Source organism: Myotis daubentonii, chromosome 1, assembly GCF_963259705.1.
Source record: "Myotis daubentonii chromosome 1, mMyoDau2.1, whole genome shotgun sequence".
Classification (NCBI taxonomy): domain Eukaryota; kingdom Metazoa; phylum Chordata; class Mammalia; order Chiroptera; family Vespertilionidae; genus Myotis; species Myotis daubentonii.
Genome location: NC_081840.1, coordinates 233,829,313 through 233,848,945, shown reverse-complemented (window position 1 = coordinate 233,848,945; position 19,633 = coordinate 233,829,313). Strand labels below are relative to the sequence as shown.

Sequence of the window (19,633 nt, the reverse complement as noted above, 5' to 3'; positions counted from 1 at the left end):
TAAGAGCGGCTGCAGGGGGTGCCCTTCTAAGAGCGGCTGCAGGGGGCGCTGCAGGGGGTGCCCTTCTAAGAGCGGCTGCAGGGGGTGCCCTTCTAAGAACGGCTGCAGGGGGCGCTGCAGGGGGGTGCCCTTCTAAGAGCGGCTGCAGGGGGCGGCCTGCAGGGGGTGCCCTTCTAAGAGCGGCTGCAGGGGGCGCTGCAGGGGGTGCCCTTCTAAGAGCGGCTGCAGGGGGCGCTGCAGGGGGTGCCCTTCTAAGAGCGGCTGCAGGGGGCGCTGCAGGGGGGTGCCCTTCTACGAGCGGCTGCAGGGGGTGCCCTTCTAAGAGCGGCTGCAGGGGGCGCTGCAGGGGGGTGCCCTTCTAAGAGCGGCTGCAGGGGGTGCCCTTCTAAGAGCGGCTGCAGGGGGCGCTGCAGGGGGTGCCCTTCTAAGAGCGGCTGCAGGGGGCGCTGCAGGGGGTGCCCTTCTAAGAGCGGCTGCAGGGGCGGCCTGCAGGGGGTGCCCTTCTAAGAGCAGCTGCAGGGGCGGCCTGCAGGGGGTGCCCTTCTACGAGCGGCTGCAGGGGGCGGCCTGCCGGGCCCAACCTACGGAGCGGCTGCAGACGGAGCTTTGGATCCAGAGAAAGAGGCGAACAGCTGCTCCCTCCGCGGGTGGACGGTGCACTGGCCGGCTCAGCGGGACTCGGACTGGGAGCCCCCGACCCCTGGCAGCAGGAGGGGGATGGGAGACCCCCCCCACACACGCACGCACACGCACACGTACACGCACACACACCCCTCCCGCCCCCTGCTGGCCGAGAGCTGGGTTCCTCCCAGGCGCCTGAGGCGGAGGGAGGGGCCGGGCTGTCTCCCTGCAGGGACGAGGGCGGCCTTCCTGCCTCGGAGATGATGGCTTTGGGGGGGCTCACTGTGCGGGCCCAGCAGCAGAATGAGGAAAACCGTAGGTGCGTAGGTGCCCCAACTGGCCGCCTCTCTGGAGAGAAGCCCCAGGAGTGGAAGTCACACCGGCCCTTCTGGGACTCGAGTACCTGCGGCACATTTCGGGGCGGCTTTGGGCCCGGGAGGGACATGGGCGGGTCCACAAGAGGGACAGACAGCAGGGCAGTCCTCAGGGTTGGGTCGGGGGCTCAAGGTCAAGTAGGTCCGGGCAAACGGCCTCAGCCCAGAGGAGCAGCCTCCCCTGCAGGTGGGACCCCGAACTGCAGGGGGCACGGAGGCCCCCCAAACTCACAGGAGAGGGGCGCAGGGCAGACGCTGGGCAGGACCCTTGGGCAGCGGGTGCAGGGCCCTGGGTGGGGTCAGCGCACTGGGGCCGGATCTTGCAGGTGGTGTGAGTGAGGGGGTGGCTGCAGGGGCCAGTCTGTGTGTTAGATGGTTGGTCACTCTGGCTGGTCCCCAGTAAGGTGAGTTCTTCCGCAGGCGTGTCAGAGTGGTGGGGAGACCCGGCCGGGCCCCAGCGAGGGGTGCGGATCCCTGTGGGGTCGTGGGTCCCCCCCCCCCCCCGCCCCAGGAGGATTCAGGACTCTGGAGAGAATGTCCACACGGCGTGAAATCACTGTGTTGTTTATTGGCTGTGATTCCATCGAGAGGACACACGCGGCGCCCCGACATGCAGGAGGAGGCGCAGCGCGAGGACAGACAGACGGACGACATCCAAGGTCTAGCTAAGCTGGCTGCTCCGGGCGCCCCATGCGGGGAACGGGGTGCGGGTAGTCTGCTCAGAGCTGGCTGGTTAAGTGTGGACACGAGAGCCGGGAGGGGCGGGCAGGGCGCGCGGTGGTATTGCAGACTGTGTATGGCTTCTCTAACAGCGGGAGGCCGCGCCCTGGCCGCAGCACGTGGACACGATGGACGGACGTGGACACAAAGGGCTGGACCGGGCTTTCTGTCCAGATTCACCCCCAGACACATTCGACCTCATTACCTGAGATTCAACACATCGCGGTGCCGATTAAACAAGGTGGGGACGGGCTGGGCTGGGGAGGGGGCGAGGCCTGGGTGGGTCAGAGTGTCTGTCGCCCGCCCGCTGAGCGCAAGGACGCCCGGCACCGCCCCTGGAGGGGCCGGCCCTGTGGAAGGGATGGACGAGGCAGGTACCTTCCCCAGCACCTCGGAGGAGAGAGGTGGCCACCGGGGAGCTGCCAGGGGGTGTTGGGGGCCTCTGTGCGCACTCGGGGCGGGGTGTCCCCTCTGATCGTATTGCTGTGTTTCCCTTGGTCTGGGCCGTGGCGTTCGTTAGCAGCAGAGCCTTCCAGGGCAGGGGCCAAGGAAGAGGGAAGGACAGACGGACGGACAACGAACGAACCTGATGCGTTCAGATGAGAGACGTGGGCAGCCGGCGGGCAGGTGTCAGTGCCGGGGCGGGTCTGGGGTCCCGGCTGACCGACAGCGAGGGGCTGCCCCCCGCCCTAAGGGTGGGCCAGGCACCGGCTGCGCCCCCCGCCCCCCAGCACGGCCGCCCACCCCCCTATGGCTGTGCTCCTGAGTTTGGGCCGGACGAGAGCGCGCACCGACAGGGACCGGGACCGCGCGCCCAGGGTGGTGGGGGCCGGCCCTTTCGGGGGGCCGCCTCAGGCGCTGCGGGGTGGGCGGTGCAGGGCGGGGAATGTAGGGGTTCCAGGTCTGGGGGAGGGTCCAACCCACCCGCGGCCGGAGGAGCTGGGTGCGCTGTCCCGGCCTCCAGCGCGGGCCGCAGGGGCCTGGGTCGGCGCCTCACGCGGCGGCGATGGCGGGAGGGGCGGGAGGGGCGGGAGGGGCGGGAGGGGCGGAGGCTCCCGAGGCGCGGGGGCGGGGACCCGGGACTATGGCTTATGTGGGCGCTGGGGCTGCATCTGCTCCCGACTCCCTGCGGGGCCTCGGGGGAGGGGGGCGGGGCGGGGTGGGGCCGCGGGCGCTACTTCTTGAACATGTCCTGCAGCGGCCCGGGCAGGTACTTGATGACCGTGTCCAGGATGCTCTCGTCCTCCTCCTCGGGCTCGTCCCCGCAGCCCGGCGGGATGGCCTTCTTGGGCCGCGTCAGGCTGCCCTCCGCGTTGGCCTCCATGGCGGCCTGGGCCTCCGCCTCGCGCTCCTCCCTCTTCTTGATGCCGTACTGTGGGGACAGGCGTCAGGGTCCGCCCGGCCCACCGACCCAGGTCTCCCCGTGCTGGCTGAATGGCGTTCCTGCCAAAACCCATGTCCCGGGACCGACTGGGACCGGACTGGGGAACGGGGCCTGTGCAGGTGCAGCTGAGGCGAAGCCAGACGCCCGCCCGGCAGCCCGGGTCCCAGTCCAGAGGCTCCTGATGAGACGACGGGGAAGGCGCAGAGAAAGCCATGAAGGCGGCGAGGCTGGGGGCGGGTGCCCCTCGGTCAGAGGGATGATGGGGAGAGGGTGTGGGGGTCAGTGATTGACAGGCTGCAGGGCCTGCTGAGGGGGGTTTCTGCAGGGGGGGGCCCTTCCCGCTTATCTCTCTTCATTAGCTCCCCCCCAAAACCTGTCTCTCCAGCCCTTCCCTCTGCTTCAGGGGGGCTGACTGTGCCCACCCCCCTGCTGGGGGCACCTCAGCTCCCTCTTTCTGCGGCGCATGGGGTGGCTTCAGGCAGGGGAGGCGGGCCACCCTCTGCAGGGCGCCTGGGAGAGGAAGCCACGCTCTGGCTCTGGGCTCAGCGACCAGCACACAGGGCGCCTGGGACTGGAGGGGGACGAGGGCTGCCTCGCCTCGGCAGGGCTCCTGTGCGGCTCCTCGCCCCTCTGAGCCCCGACGCCAGAGACCTCTGGGAGGGCAGTGGGCACCCGAGAATGTCTGGAGCAGCAGGCACATTGCCCGAGTGCCCTCCCCTCTGAGCACTGACGGGGGTCAGCAGACGGCAGAGGGGACACTGGGCAGCCCAGGCTCCCCCAGGACGGGTGCAGCGAGCACAGGCCCTCTCCTGGGTCTCTGCTCTGGGACGACCTCCCCAGGGAGCAGGGAGCGAGGAGAGGCAGCCCCAGGGGGCGGGGGGGGGCGCCCCTGGGAGCCTGTGGAGCAGAGCGTGGGGGAGGGAGACGCCGCCAGAAACTAGGTCAGACAGGGCTTCCCTCCAGCCCAGGGCAGGGAGCCCGCAGCCTCCTCCCCCCACAGGACGCTGTGCACTGGCGGCCACCCAGGGGCCGTGCTGCCCACACCCACACCCACACGGCAAAGGAGCACGTGCCCCGGGGAGCACGCGGTGCTTGCCGAGCACGTGACGGCGGGAACACACGTGTAACGCACAGATGTGCCCTGCGGAGCAGAGCCCGGACCAGGGACTGGGGAGGGAGCCTGTCTGCCAGCACCTTGGGGTCAGCCCCTCTGGGTCCAAAGGACACCCGGGCCCCAGCCCATTTGCCTCAGAGGCTCGAAGGCTTTCTGAGTCCAAGGCCACTCGCCCTGGACTTGACCTGAGGGTCAAGGTTACCGGGGGGAGGGGGGCGGGGGGGGCCCTGAGCCGGCTCTGCCTCAGGCCTGGCCCCATGTGGCCTGGCTGGGAGCCTGTCTGCGGCGTCAGTGCTCAGAGCCCAGGTGACCATCACAGCTGTTCACCGGACACTGACCACCCAGGCGCCCAGCCATCCTCGCTCACCCCTGAGAGCCGCTGACCCCTGACGGCCAGAGCACCGACCCGCACCCGGGGGCTGGGCGGGAGCAGGGCGCCTGGGCACCGCCATGCTCTTACGCTGAGAATCCGGAACACGGACCAACAGCAGTCACGGGCAATCGCCCCCTGTCATGGGGCTGGGTCACAGGGCGGTGCCAGGAACCTGGGGACACCGGGTGGGCAAGGAGGTGCCCGGGCACAGCCTGTGTGGGGCCTGGTTCCCCCACAGCTCCTGGCCGTCTGGGGGCGGGGCTTGCGAGCTGCTCCCTACAGGTCCCAGGGAGGACCTTCGGGTGTGTGGCCCCCCTGCCCCATTGATGGGGGGCACAGAGGCTGCGGCTTCCCTGCCCACCTGCCCCCCCGCCCCCCACGAGGCCTGGCTCCCGAGTCAGGCCCTTCACTGGGAACACTGATGGCGGGGCTGGGCCCGGCACCACGCAGATCCCCTCGGAGGCCTCACGGCCCCCCCCAGCCGCCCCCCCAGGGGCGCCTGCCCCCCCCAATGAGGACAGGGCGGCTCCTCATCAGGAGCAGGAGGGACAGAGGGCACGGCCGTCCCCAGCGAGTCTGTGTGGCCAGTGTGGTCGCCTGGGGAGCAGTGACCTCCCTGTCCTACACCCCATGGGCCCAGCTCCCATCGCTCCTGAGCCAGGAGTCCAAGGCTCCGTCCCCTGGAGCTTAAAGAGGAGGGGGGCCCGGCCGGCCTGGCTCAGGGGTTGAGCATCGACCTACGGACCGGGAGGTCAGGGTTCAATTCCCGGTCAGGGCACAGGCCGGGGTTGCAGGCTCGATCCCCAGTGGGAGCCGACCCATGATTCTCTCTCATCATGGACGTTCCTCTCTCTCTCTCTCTCTCTCTCTCTCTCTCTCTCTCTCTCTCTCTCTCTCTCTCTCTCTCTCTCCCTTCCTCTCCGAAATCAATAAAAATATAATTTTTTAAAAGAGGGGGGAAGAGGCCCCCCAGCCCACAGGTCCCCCGGGCGGCATCCCTGGGTCCAGGGCCAGTCCCCAGCCCCCAAGTTGGGTCCTGCAGCCCCAGTGGTGAGGTCCCTGGGTGAGTTCAGGGCGCCGTCTCAGGGGGCAGGGCTCCCCTGTCCCGGGACCCAGCTGTCCCCACCCGTCCCGCAGGCCCACCTGTCCCCCCCCTCCCCCTGTCCCGGGACCCAGCTGTCCCCACCCGCCCCGCAGGCCCACCTGTCCCCCCCGCCCCGAGGCCCACCTGCCCCCCCCCCGTCCCGAGGCCCACCTTGTCCCGGATGCCCTGCCGCATGGCCTCGCGCTCGGCCTCCATCTTGGCGTACTTGGCCTTGCGCTCCTCCTCCTCCTGCCGCAGGGCCTCCTGGCGCTCCTCCTCCTTCTTGGCCGCATCGGGGTCCTTCTCCTCGTCGCCCCCCAGCATCTTGCCCATGTCCTTGGTGGCCCCTGAACAGGAACGCGGGTGAGTCGGGGCAGCCCCACCACCGGACAGTCCTGCTCAGACGGGGGCGTCCGGCACTAACCTGGGTTCTATCCACAGGGGGAAGCACGGGTTTGTGGAGTGGGAGGCAGTGTGTGTGTGGGCACGCGTAGGCAGCAGAATGCATGTGTGTGGCCATGTGCGGTTGTACTGTGTGTGTGTGTGTGTGTGTGTGTGTGGTTGTATCTGTGTGTGTTTGGTTGTATCTGCGAGTGTGTGTGGTTGTATCTGTGAATGTGGTTGTATCTGTGTGTGTGGTTGTATCTGTGTGTGGTTGTATCTGTGAGTGTGGTTGTATTGCTGTGTGTGGCTGTATCTGTGTGTGTGGTTGTATCTGTGAGTGTGTGTGTGTGTGTGTGTGTGGTTGTATCTGTGTGTGGCTGTGTGGTTGTATCTCTGTGTGTGGTTGTATCTGAGTGTGTGTGTGTGTGTGTGGTTGTATCTGTGAGTGTGGTTGTATCGCTGTGTGTGGTTGTATCTGTGTGTGTGTGGTTGTACCTGTGAGTGTGTGTGTGGTTGTATCTGTGTGTGGCTGTATGTGTGTGGTTGTATCTGTGTTTGGTTGTATCTGCGAGTGTGTGTGGTTGTATCTGTGTGTGTGTGTGTGGCTGTATCTGTGTGTGTGTGGTTGTATCTGTGTGTGGTTGTATCTGTGTGTGGTTGTATCTCTGTGTGTGGTATCTGTGAGTGTGTGTATGGTTGTATCTGTGTGTGTGTGGTTGTATCTGTGTGTGTGTGTGTGGCTGTATCTGTGTGTGTGTGGTTGTATCTGTGTGTGGTTGTATCTCTGTGTGTGGTTGTATCTCTGTGTGTGGTATCTGTGAGTGTGTGTATGGTTGTATCTGTGTGTGTGTGGTTGTATCTGTGAGAGTGTGTGTGTGGTTGTATCTGTGTGTGGTTGTATCTCTGTGTGTGGTATCTGTGAGTGTGTGTATGGTTGTATCTGTGTGTTTGGTTGTATATGTGAGAGTGTGTGTGTGGTTGTATCTGTGTGTGTGGCTGTATCTGTGTGTGTGTGTGGTTGTACCTGTGAGTGTGGTTGTATCTCTGTGGTTGTATCTGTGTGTGTGTGGTTGTATCTGTGAGTGTGTGTGTGGTTGTATCAGTGTGTGTGGCTGTATCTGTGTGTGGTATCTGAGTGTGTGTGGTTGTATCTGTGTGTTTGGTTGTATCTGCGAGTGTGTGTGGTTGTATCTGTGAGTGTATGCGTGTGGATGTATCTCTGTGTGTGTGGTTGTATCTGTGAGTGTGGTTGTGTGTGGTTGTATCTGTGTGTGTGGTTGTGTGTGGTTGTATCTGTGTGTGTGGTTGTATCTTTGTGTGTGTGGTTGTGTGTGTGTGGTTGTATCTGTGTGTGTGTGGTTGTGTGTGGTTGTGTGTGTGGTATGTGTGGTTGTGTGTGTGGTTGTATGTGTGTGTGGTTGTGTGTGTGTGGTTGTATCTGTGTGTGTGGTTGTGTGTGTGGTTGTGTGTGTGGTTATACTGTGTGTGGTTGTCTGTGTGGTATGTGTGTATGGTTGTGTGTGGTTATACTGTGTGTGTGGTTGTATCTGTGTGTGTGGTTGTATCTGTGTGTGTGTGGTATGTGTGTGTGTGGTTGTGTGTGTGGTTGTGTGTGTGGTTTGTGTGTGTGGTTATACTGTGTGTGTGTGGTTGTATGTGTGTGTATGGTTGTGTGTGTGGTTGTGTGTGTGTGGTTGTATCTGTGTGTGGCTTTATGTGTGTGTGTGTGGTTGTATCTGTGTTTTGGTGGTTGTATCTGTGTGTGTGTGTGTGGTTGTGTGTGTGTGGTTGTATCTGTGTGTGTGTGTGGTTGTGTGTGTGGTTATACTGTGTGTGTGGTTGTGTGTGTGGTTTGTGTGTGTGGTTTGTGTGTGTGGTTGTATCTGTGTGTGTGGTTGTGTGTGTGGTTATACTGTGTGTGTGGTTGTATGTGTGTGTGGCTGTGTGTGTGTGGTTGTGTGTGTGGTTGTATCTGTGTGTGTGGCTGTATGTGTGTGGTTGTGTGTGTGGTTGTGTGTGTGGTTATACTGTGTGTGTGTGGTTGTATGTGGTTGTGTGTGTGGTTGTGTGTGTGGTTGTGTGTGATTGTGTGTGTGGTTGTATGTGTGTGTGGTTGTATGCGTGTGTGTGGTTGTATGTGTGTGTGGTGTGTGTGGTTGTGTGTGCAGTTTGTGTGGTTGTGTGTGTGGTTGTGTGTGTGTGTGTGTGGTTGTATCTGTGTGTGTGATTATATGTGTGTGTGTGGTTGTGTGTGTGTGTGTGGTGTGTGTGGTTGTGTGCGTAGTTGTGTGTGTGGTTGTGTGTGTGGTTGTGTGTGTGTGGTTGTATCTATGTGTGATTATATGTGTGTGTGTGTGGTTGTGTGTGTGTGTGTGGTGTGTGTGGTTGTATGTGTGTGTGTGGTTGTATATGTGTGTGTGGTTGTATGTGTGTGTGGTTGTGTGTGTGTGGTTGTGTGTGTAGTGTGTTTGGTTGTATATGTGTGTGGTTGTATGTGTGTGTGGTTGTGTGTGTGTGGTTGTATATGTGTGTGTGTGGTTGTGTGTGTGTGGTTGTGTGTGTGGTTTTTGTGTGTGGTTTTTGTGTGTGTGTGGTTGTGTGTGTGGCTATACTGCGTGTGGCTATACTGTGTGTGTGGTTGTATGTGTGTGGTTGTGTGTGTGTGGTTGTGTGTGGTTGTGTGTGTGGTTGTGTGTGTGGTTGTGTGTGGTTGTGTGTGTGGTTGTATCTGTGATTATATGTGTATGTGTGGTTGTACGTGTGTGTGGTTGTGTGTGGTTGTGTGTGTGTGGTTGTATGCGTGTGTGTGGTGTGTGTGGTTGTGTGCGTAGTGTGTGTGGTTGTGTGCGTAGTGTGTGTGGTTGTGTGTGTGTGGTTGTGTGTGTGGTTTGTGTGTGTGTGGTGTGTGTGGTTGTGTGTGTGATTATATGTGTGTGTGGTTGTGTGTGTGGTTGTGTGTGCGTGAGCCCCCGGAGCGGGCTGTGTGTGTCCAGCCGAGGCCCAGCCTCCGAAAGGACTGGAGGGGGGCCCACGTAGAGGACGGTGAGTGGAGGGCCGCCCGGAAGGCGCACCGGCCACGCTTTCCTCCCGAGTCCGGGTTCACAGGCGGCAGACGCCTCCCCAGACGCCCCTGGGCCCGGCTCCAGGACGGAACCCTGTAATTACAGCCTGATCTCCCCAGGCACCAGCGAGGCCTGGCCCTGTGGGGGCTCCAGGGAGCAGAGCGGCTGATGCGCCAGGCACCACGGGGCAGCGAGGGGCACTGCGGTCGGCACATGGCGGCCTGGCGCAGCCACCCGCAGGGCACCCTCCTCGGCCGGAGGAGCCGGCCCGGCCGCCCCTGCACGCTCCCCTGGACTCTCCTGTTCCCAAAGGACCTGCTGCTCCCAGTGCCGGCCGCCCCCACCCGGATCCTCAGCTCTGAAGGCCGCCCCCTCCTCTGGCCTCTCATCGCCTCCACCAGCACGCGCCGCGGGACTAAGCCCTGAGGCGGAGACCAGAGCCACGACGCCTGTGGGGGTAGGTGCTCGCACAGGTCCCCAGACGGCCGTCCCCGGCCCTCCCTCCGGGCTCAGTGGCTCCAGTCCTCGGTGCTGGTGCCGGTGCTGATCTGATGCGGCACCAGTCTGTGTGCCAAATGCCGCCTTTGCCGACTGCTCGGGCGCGACCCCCGTGTGGGCAGAGGGCAGACCGGTGGGCGGATGGTGGGAAACACAACTCTGGACGGGCTCTGGGCCGTGCCGATCCCACGGGGCCTTCCTGGCGCCACACACTTCTGTGGGCCACGGGGTGTGAGGAGGCCCCGGTGACCTGGTCACCATGTCCCCGTGGGCACAGGTCCAGACCCACTGAGAGCCTCGGGGTCCGGTTTCAGCCACATCTGCACAATTTTGAAAAGCAGATTTGGGGCCAATGACTCAAGGGAAACTGGGTCATGGAGTCACTTATACATTCTTCCGACGTCTCCCCTGGTAACTAGGCCAGAACCCGTCTGCCTCCTCTCTGGCGGGTGTGGGACTCGGACCTGTACCTAGAAGGTGCTCAACAAATATCTGGCTGATAATGAATTTAAAACATTTCGGAGAGCCCTGACCGGTGCGGCTCAGTGGATAGAGCGTCGGCCTGCGGACTCAAGGGTCCCAGGTTCAATTCCGGTCACGGGCATGTGCCTTGGTTGCGGGCACATCCCCAGTGGGGAGTGTGTGGGAGGCGGCTGATCAATGTTTCTCTCTCATCGATGTTTCTAACTCTCTACCCCTCTCCCTTCCTCCCTGTAAAAAATCAATAAAATATATTTTTTTAGAAAACATTTCAGAGATATGCCTCATGCTCTCAGCCACAAGTGAAGCCCTCACACGCCCTACAGCTAACAGTCTGCAGGGAAGTCCTGAGCGCTTCCTCGTGGCTCCGTGACAAGCAAGGGGTGCCCTCTCGCCCCCTCCCCGGAGGACCCAGCCCTGGCCCCGCAGCAAGAAGAGAGAAGCAGCCTGGCCGGCGGGGCTCAGGGCTTGAGGGCCGACCTGGGAGCCAGGAGGTCACTGTTGATTCCGGTCGGGGCACAGGCCCGGGTTGCAGGCTCGATCCCCAGTGCGGGGCGTGCAGGAGGCAGCCGATCACCGATTCTCTCTCATCACTGATGTTTCTCTCTCTCCCTCTCCCTCTCCCTTCCTCTCTCTGAAATCAATAAAAATATATTTTCCAAAAAAGTTACACACAGAAGCAGCGCACGGCCGGGCGGGGCCGCCCCCCCCCCCCCCCCCCCCCCCGTGCAGAGCCCTGAAGGAGGGGCTTTGTTGGAAGCAGATGTTTGCGCCCCTGTTCACAGCAGCCCGTGCCCATGGGTGGACGGCGGGTCAGCAGGACGCGGTCCATCCACAGGTGGACGGTGTTCAGCCTCGAACAGGAAGAAGCCGACACCGGCCGCACCGGGAGGAGCCCGGCCGCCCTCACGCTCTGTGAACAGGCCAGGCAGCGTGGGCCGAACCTGCCTGATGTCCCCTCCACCGGCCCCTGCGGTGTCAGCCCCACAGACGGCGAGCAGAAGGGCGGGGGCGGGCGGGGCTTCGTGTGGGATGGGCAGAGGGTCCGTCCGGGAAGCGGAGAGTCCTGGGGCGACGGTGGCGGCTGCAGGGCCTGGGCCTGCGCCTCTGCCCCAGCTGGGCTGTGAGGGCAGATGTATGCTCCGGGTCTTTCGTCACAATAAAGAGAGAGAGAAGCACAGCTGTCCGGCCCAGAGCAGCCCCCTACGTGTCCCATGGGCCCGGGCGAAACCTCTCGGGGCAAATGAGTCAGAACGTGAGTCAGACCACGCGGCCGACGTCTGGGAACCGAGATCCGAGCCTCTGCCCGTCCGGCCACACTCGGGGACTGGTGTCCCGGACGCCCCCACGTCAGCAGGATACACGGGGACACGCCTGCGCTTCGGGCCGCAGAGGGAGGCCGGCGCACCGCCCCCCACCCCACGGCTCCCGCTCTGGGGGAGAAGCCGGGCTCAGGCGCACAGTTCAGCCCTGAAACCGTCTGAAAACCGGGCTGAAGGAGACGCTAAAGGCTTGTCAGCACCAGGACGCGTCTAGAACTCGCGGGTGGGCTCTCGAACGCTGGGCATTTAGGTCGTTCTGGGGGGGAGGGCAAGAGGGACATCCCCGCAGTTCACCAGTATTTCTGTGAAATCAGCATGAGAATGACGCCAAACTCAGCCGACAGGGAGGGAGGGCCAGGCCTGTGACGGCCGAGGAGGGGGCTGTGCTACCTCGCACGCGTGAGAGCGGAACGGAGACGCCACTGGCCTTGCATGCCCCCCCTCAGGAGGTCCCCCAGGGTCCGACAGGAGGAGAGACGGGGCCCCAGACAGTGGAGAGGTGACAGCCTGGGGGTGGGACAGGGGGAATGGGGGGGCATCTGTAAAACTGCCTACAACACATAAAGCCAGGCGTGACCAGGCGTGACCAGGCGTGACCAGGACGGCGCGTTTACACTTTTCTTTAGCATCTCAATTCCCTGCAATGAACAGTTACTATTTTATTGATTGCAGAGAGGAAGGGAGAGAAACATCCATGATGAGAGAGAATCACTGGTGGGCTGCCTCCTGCGCACCCCCCACGAGGGATGGAGCCTGCAACCGGGCATGTGCCCCGACCAGAATCAAACCGGGCCCTTCAGTTCGCAGGCCGAGGCTCTACCCACTGAGCACACCGGCCAGGGCTGAACATTCACTATTTTAATGATGGGAAAATTCACTCTCATGTTAAAAAAAATAACTGTGTGCAAATGTCTCTAATAAAACTGAATGCAAAGATCAAAACACTTTTTCTGTATTAGGAATGGTCCTCCGGATCTGAGCCGCGAGCCGGAAGGGGGGGGCGCGTGCGGGCAGAGCCCCGGGAAGGCGAGGGCCGGCCCGAATACGCGGCTGTGGCCTCGACCCTGACGATTCGAGCTGAAGCGATGTTTTCAAAGGGCACGGCTGCTCGGAAGCAGAAGGTGTGAGAGAGCCCTCAGCCACGCGACAGCATAAACTCGGAGCATTTTAGGGACCAGGTCAGGAGGGTCAGGTGTGATCCCTGAAGCCAAGCCCCTTCACCAGCCCCCCGCCCCCCACAGGGCATGCACCCCGGGCCCTGCAACAGGAGGGGCCACCCAGGGTCAGGGGACAAACCAGGTTCCCAGGAGAAGTACAGCCCAGCTTCCGACTGGCTCATCCGCCCGATTCCTGCTGGCCAAGGTCAGGCCAACCAGCAAGGGCAGCCTGGTTAAATGAAAGCTGCTTTCTCCGTCCTTGCCAGCACAGGTGAGCCCACCCCTCCTGCATGTGGGGGGTCCCCAGGGCCCCGCCTCCTGAAGGTGACCTGACGAAAGGTCGGAAGGTCGAGGGGCGCTGCTCCTGGCCTGGCCACAGCCCAGCCCACACCGGGTGCACGACCCTAATCTCCTGCGATGCTGCCGCTGCCCTCACCACTGGGACACCCTTCTCTCCCCACCGACCCCTTTTGTGGTCGCAAACCTTTGTGAGCTGCCTGGGATTCCCCTGCTGGGAACGGCCCCTCCCCCCGGCCTCCCTGACCTCAGAGGCCCCGCCTGTCTGGCCCCTGCCGCACTCAGAGCAGAGCGTCTGGTCTTGGCCTTGGGGAGAGGACACGTGGAAACAGAGGCCAGATGAAGACGCCAATTAGTGAGCCAGACAGAGCCAAGCTCCGGCAGATGGCACGGCCCGCTTCAGGGGCAGGAATAATCCCGTCGCCTGTCCCTCCATTCAGCCTCTCTCTCTGCCACTCACTCACCACCCTTCACTGGCCGGGAGGGGGACCTGACCCTCTGACCCCCCTCCCGCACCTCCTGGCCCCCAAGACGGCCGAGCGAGCAATGGCCGGGTGGCTCCCTCCCCGAGGGTCTGGCCAACAGAAGCCCCTTCTGACCACCCCCTGCCCTTCCCCACCCCAGCGCCTCCGACCTGTGGGCGCCCCTAGGTGGGCGCGGCCTCCCTTCTCTCGGGCTGTCATGGTCTGGACACGGAACCCCTGGGCGACCTGGCCGAGAGCGAACGGCCCACCCCACAGAGCCCCGAGGCCCTGCCTGGCGCTGTGCCCACGAAGTGCTTCTCCTCAGCCCACGGAGGGCTGGGAGCAGTGCCCAGCCCCACAGCAGCCGCCCGGGGCGCCGCCGTCCACTCCACCCCTCGAGCCCCCCAAGCCCCAGTGCCTCCTCCTCCAAAAACAGAACAGCCTAAGCCTCAGGGGCCCACGCCCTGCAGGACGCGGTCCACACTGACCGGCCGCTGGGAGCCCCCGGACGTGCCCAGGGTCCTGCAAAGTTCCCCTTCGATCTCCAGCTACGTCGGCTCGGCCAGCCGGGGCCCCTGAGCCCAGCTCCGACGTCCCCTCCTCCATGACGCCCGCCCTGCCCCCCGCCCCCCACAGGCCCCAAGGGCTTGGGCATGTTCTGGACACAGACGTGTCGCCCTGAGGCGGGATGGCGGCACAGACGGCCTGAATGGGGCTTTGGGGCCAAATTAGCCACTTTGCCTGCTTGGGCCAGCTAACCTGAAGGCCAGCTCTGCCCAGGGGTAAACGTGGCTCCCAGCCGGGCGCACTCCCTGCCCTTGGGGGAGACAGTTCCTCCAGCACAGGGAGGCCGAGGCCCGGGCCCAGGGGGCACCTGCTCCCTCCTCAGGCCTGAGCCTGGGCTGATGTGAATCTGGTTTGTCTAAGGCGCCTTGGGGTGGTGGGAAGTTTGCCTCGAGGAGGGAGCCTTCCTTAATGATTTGGCCCCAGAGTTCTCTGTCCCCTCGAGGTGCCCTGGCCTCGGGCAGGCCCAGCGGCTGTGCCTGGGGTCACGTCTCCTGAGCTGAGGGAACCAGGGAGCCCTGGTCAGGCCCCGAGAGCAGATGCCCCCACAGGCCCTGTCAGTCACCCTCTGGCTGTGTCTGGAGACACCGTGTGTGCCTCCCACATCCCTCCAGGGGCCCGAGGCTGGTGTGTCTGGGCCGACCCTGCCATCTCAGGGGAAGCAGCCCTGGGCGCCCCCTGTCCCTTCCTTCCTGGCCACAGCTGCCCCCCTGTCCTTAGAGAAACAGCGCCAGGAGTCCGCACGAGGCCACGGGTCCGTGCTGCTGGCCCTGCTGGGGTGGGACAGGCCCAGACAGTGTGCTGGCAGCTGGGTCCCTCTGCTCCCGCCCAGGGCCGTGCCAGAGGTGCCAGAGGTGCCAGAGGTGCCAGAGGTGTGAGGCACCACAGACCAAGGGCACCTGCCTCGTGCCGGGCCCAGCAGAACCGGCCATGCACTGGGGGCCGCAGTCACTCCGCCTGCCCGTCCCCTGCAGGCTCCCCACCAGGCGGTCACCTGGCTGCTCTGTCCCAGCAGAGGCTCTGCCTGAGACACGGGGTCAGGGCAGGGGAGGAGGCGCTGGGAGTGTGTCCTGGGCGGAGGACGTGGTGAGCTGGGCACAGCCTCAGGGGACCAGCACCTAACTCGGCCGCAGGGCGTCCTGCCCCTCCTGCTGCGGGGCTGCCGGCGGGGCTGTCTGGGTCTCTGCCCGCCTCCACTCCTGTTTCGGAGACACCTGTCTGTCTGTCTCTGTCCCTCCCTGTGTCCCCTCTCAGCCCCTCTCTGCTCTCACACCTCGGCCCCCGCCCCGTGGGTCCTCAGCCTGCGTTCAGGTGCCGTCTCTCCCTCAAGGCTCTTCTCGGCTCTGAGCCACCGACTGACTCTGGCCCCTGCCTGGCTTCCAGCAGCCTCGCTGTTGTCTCTGACTCCTGCGTCTGTCTCCCTCCATCTCGTCTCGCACGTCCTGGGGCACTTTCTCTCTCTCTCTCTCTCTCTCTCTCTCTCTCTCTCTCTCTCTCAGTTTCTGCTCTGTATCTCCTCTTTGTGGCTCCATCCCCGTCCCTGCTTCTCTGGGTTCCCCTCCTCTCGACCGTTTCCGGGTTTTTCCTGCAGGTTCCTCTGTCTGGGGCTCCGGTCTGTCCCCCTGGGAATATTCCTGGTCTCTGTCTGTCTCTGTCCCTCTGTCTGTTTCATTGTCACCCGGGCCCCGGGACGGAAAACAGACAGAAATCCAGTCTCACCCAGAGGCCAGCGCAGCCCCACCCCCAGCGCCAGGACAGGGACGGCCGAATGTCTGGGAGCACCGGGCAGGCAGCCGGGACACCCAGCGCCACCCCCTCCGCAGCTCCCACACCCTCAGGGGCACCCCATTGCCGCTGCAGGGGAAACTCTGGGTGACACCACACAGAGGGCGTGCGGCTGGCAGGCACCCAGCTAATTGCAGCCCTGTCGACAGCCAAATCAGAGCCTTGGTTTTCCTGCGAGCCCACCTCAGGGCCTGAATTAGCGCCTAATTAATTATCTGTAACAGCCTGCGGTGCAGGGTGGAACTCGGGCCTCCCGGGCCTCCCGGTGCCAGGAGGCTGCCGGCCCTGAATCCCCTCCCGGTGACGTAATCATTATAATTAGACGCAACCTGAACCCTGTCTATCCTTGACCATGGGGGCCAGGCCCGATGTCTGCTCATGTCATTTCTCTAGGAGACAAGCCACATGTGTGTCCTGTGGGCAGGGGCACCGGCCCCTCCATGCAGCCCCCGTCCCTGACGGCAGTGCCCACCTCCGGCCAAGCTCCCGACCCCCTGACACAGCAGCAGCACCCAATGCCACCCAGTGGACGGCATCAGGCCAGGGTGGGGCCAAGGACGATGCCCAAGCAGCGTCTGTCACGGCCACCAGAGCTGAGCCCAGGCTCCCATCACCGGAGACGGGGCAGGAGCACGGGAAGGCCCCCGCCTGGCTGACCAGAGCACCCCTGCTCTGTGCCCGTGTGGACTGTGCCCCGCTCTTCACCCACCTCTGGGGCCGGGTCTCCGGCCATGAGGATGCCTGGAGCCCAGTAGGCACAGGATTCCCTTCACATGGGGGTCAGCAGGTTGAGGGTGTCCCCTCCCCCAAACACAGGAGGTCGCACTGCCTCATGGAGGGGCCGGCTCACCGCTGTCTGGGACACATCCCTAGTTGTGCTCAGCCAGCCCCGTCCCCTGTGTCGCCTGCTGCCCCCACCCCAGGCCCAGCTGCTGTGGCCCTGCTCCCCGAGGGCCACCCACCCTGCAGGGGAATTGTCCCTCGTGCCCCTGAATCCCTCCCTGGGGTGTCCCCACGCCCAAGGGGGTGCTACTGCTTGCTCAGCCTTGACCCCTGCAGCACCCTGGCCGCCGAGTGTGCGGCCTGCCACCTGCTGGGTGCACCGTACCCCCTCCCCCTTCCTACCTCCCAGGGCCTGTTTCATCACGAACTCCATGACACCAGCTTTGAATCCTCAGCGGCAGCTCAGAGGGTCCCAACTCACAATCAAGTGTGGCCGCCGAGTCCTGGGCCTGGAAGAGAGGAGCCGGTCACAGGCCGCCAGCCCACCTGCGGGCTTCCTCCCCCCCCGCCCCCCCGCCCCCCCAGACGGCGCCTGGACGCAGGCTGAGGCCCCATGGAGACGGGGCTGGGGTCTGGGAGAGCCTCATTCCCTGGACCCTGGCCAGGTCCCTGTGGAGGGGCTCCCCCGCCCCCGACACCCTGGCCAGGGCAGCAGGTCCCAGGACCCCCGCTGGGTCTGCAAAGTGGTCTCAGAGCCCCTGAGGTTCCTGGAGAGGGATGGGGTGCTCAGTCTTGGGGAGAGGCACAGCTCAGAGGAGCCAGCCTGCAGGAAGCAGGGACAGGCACAGGGCATTTGAAGGTGACTGGCTGCTGCGTCCTGGTGGGCCCGGCCGGGGGAGGGGGACAGGGTCCACCCAAGAATCAGAGTGGGGGATGGGGCCCGAGTGGGTGCCCTCGGGGAGGGCCTGTGGCTGCTGGTGGAGGTGTTGGGAGGCCTGGCTCCATCCAGGGGAGACCTCGTGCCCAAGGCCACGGGCCCACCACAAGGAGGGGGTGGGAGAGCCAGGAGGGGGCCTGCCTCTGCATGGGGGGCCCCTGGGTCCAGGCGCCTGGTGAGACCTGCCGTGAAGGGGGGTCCCTGCAGAGCCGCTGCTTCCTGCGCCCCCCTTCCGCTGCAGGAGACCCGCCGGGCGCTGGGCAGGGGGGTGGGGTGCCCCCCCCTCGCAAAGTGCTGGCGCGCAGGGCGCCTTTGCCGCAAAGCAGATTCGCTTCCAAACTTCTCCCCTGGCTCCCGGGGAGCGGGGACCGCAGGGCCTGCCGCAGAGGTCGGGGCGCTGCTGGGCTCTCCCAGGGCGCGTGCCCGGCTCCCCTCGCCATCCCTCTGGGCTCTGCTGCGGGCAGCGTCCCCCTCGGCTTGGTGAGCTGCCCGGCCCTGCGGAGCGGCCCCGGGGCGGGGGGTGGCGCCAGGGGAGGGAAGGAGACAGAGGACAGGGCAGGGGGGACAGGGAAGGGGGGACAGGGCAGGGGGGACAGGGCAGGGCAGGGGGGACAGGGCAAGGGGGACAGGGCAGGGACCGAGCCGGGGAAGGAGCCGAGAGGGAGGGCGCCGCCGGGACGCGGGCCGCTTCAGCACCGCGCGGGTGGACAGCGCCCGCCCGCCGGAGCGCGTGGCCAGCGGGGCCGGGGCCGGGGCCGGGCCGGGTCGGGTCGGAGGGGGCTGCGCGCGGGGCCGGTTACCTTCCCGACCGGGGTGCGGGCGGCGGGCGTCAGCGGCGGGGCGCGCTCGGGCCGACCGGGTCCATGTGGCGCCCCAGGAACTGCGGCGGCGGCTGAAGGGCACCGCGAGGAGGCGCGTCACACGGAGGCTCCCCGCCCCGCGAGCGTGACGGTGAGGGCGGGGCGCGCGGCGCGGGGGGCGGGGCGGGGGCTGCGGAGCCGCGCCCCCATCTCCCTCCAGAGCCCGCCCCGCGCCGGGTTCGGGGTTCCAGCCTTTGGCGCCCGCCCGGCCCCCGAGTCCTAGGCACCGCGCCCCCCGCGCCGCGCGGTGTGGACCCGGTGGGCCGCCCTCCCCTCGCCGGGTCCTTCGTGAGCGCGTGCGGGACCGACACCCTCAAACCTGGAGGGAAAGTCCCTCCTGGGGCTGGAGAGGGGGAGCCGGGGGTGGGGGCTCCCCCGCCCCAATCGCTCCGCCACGGGAGGGGGCTCCCGGGGGGGTAGGTGGTCCCGAAACCGAGCGACCCCGACCCCCGCTCTCGGGCAGCCCCTGGGCGGGAGGGGGGCCCCCAGACTTCTGACCCCTCCCCCGGCGGAGAGAGACCCGCAGACGCCCGGCCTATTTTTCCATGAAAGTGACCGAGGAGCCGGGGTCCGCGGACGGTCGGGGCCCGCGGCGGGGAGGGGGCGGCGGGGAGCGGGGAGCGGGGAGGGGGGAGGGGGCCCTGCGCCCCGGGCCCCGCCCCGCGGTCCGTGCCAGCCCCGCCCGCCGCCGCCTCCCCGCCCGGGAGCTGCCTCCGCGGAGCTGCACTGCGGGCCGCGCTTGGCGGTCGCTGCAAGGTCGCAGCTCCGCCTCCTGCCCCCGCCCGTCCCGGGTCCTGCGCGGCCTCGTGCGGGGAGAGGCCTGCGGGGCCCGCGGCTGCCTGTGGCGGTGGACACCCTGGCGGCCGCAGCAGCCACTGGTCACCGGCCCCGCCGGGCTGAGTCACGGGGAGTCGCGGGTGGCGATGGAAGCGGTGGATCCTGGGGCTGCCCCTGCCCCTGCCCCTGCCCCTGCCCCTGCCCCTGCCCCTGCCCCTGCCCCTGCCCCACGGAGGGGCGGCCGCTCCTCTCGCCCTTCCCGCCGCTGCCTGGACCTCAGCCGGAGCTCGGGAGGACCGGCCTGGTCCCAGTCCACTGGCCCCTCGCCCAGCTCCTGCCTCTCGGACCCTCCGGCCCTGGCGGCCTGAGCCAGCGAGGAGGGGGAGGTGGGGGGGACAGTGGACTCCCGCGGGGCCGCAGACCCCCAGGAACGGGAGGAGCACGTCTCTGCTTTTTGTTTTTCTTTTTAAATATATTGTTTATTGGTTTTGGAGAGAGAGGAGGGGGAGGGAGAGAGAAGCATCAGCGATGAGAATCCCCGATGGGCGGCCTCCTGCACGCCCCGCGCTGGGGATGGAGCCGCAACCCGGGACCAGGCTGTGCCCTGACCCGGATCGAACTGTGACCTCCGGGTTCATAGATCGACGCTCAAC

General features: G+C 65.2%; 1 protein-coding gene across 1 annotated transcript; it reads right to left on the bottom strand.

Annotated features, from left to right (window-relative positions):
- Nucleotides 1–1,532: 1,532 nt before the first annotated feature.
- CPLX1 (complexin 1) lies at nt 1,533–18,296 on the bottom strand. Its single transcript, XM_059677920.1, has 4 exons — nt 18,144–18,296; nt 16,809–16,915; nt 5,842–6,017; nt 1,533–3,087 (listed from the first exon to the last, which is right to left on the bottom strand). The coding sequence occupies exons 2-4, from the start codon at nt 16,837–16,839 to the stop codon at nt 2,890–2,892; spliced, it is 405 nt and encodes a 134-aa protein (XP_059533903.1). The 5' UTR covers nt 16,840–16,915; nt 18,144–18,296; the 3' UTR covers nt 1,533–2,889.
- Nucleotides 18,297–19,633: the final 1,337 nt, after the last annotated feature.

What these genes read in the sequence shown, in the direction of transcription:
- CPLX1 (XM_059677920.1), bottom strand. Translation starts at nt 16,839, where the DNA reads ATGGAGTTCGTGATGAAACAGGCCCTGGGAG. An exon ending in GATGAAACAGGCCCTGGGAG is followed by an intron (nt 6,018 to 16,808) that starts GTAGGAAGGGGG and finishes GTTCCTGTTCAG; the next exon opens with GGGCCACCAAGGACATGGGC. An exon ending in GGCAGGGCATCCGGGACAAG is followed by an intron (nt 3,088 to 5,841) that starts GTGGGCCTCGGG and finishes CTGTCCCCACAG; the next exon opens with TACGGCATCAAGAAGAGGGA.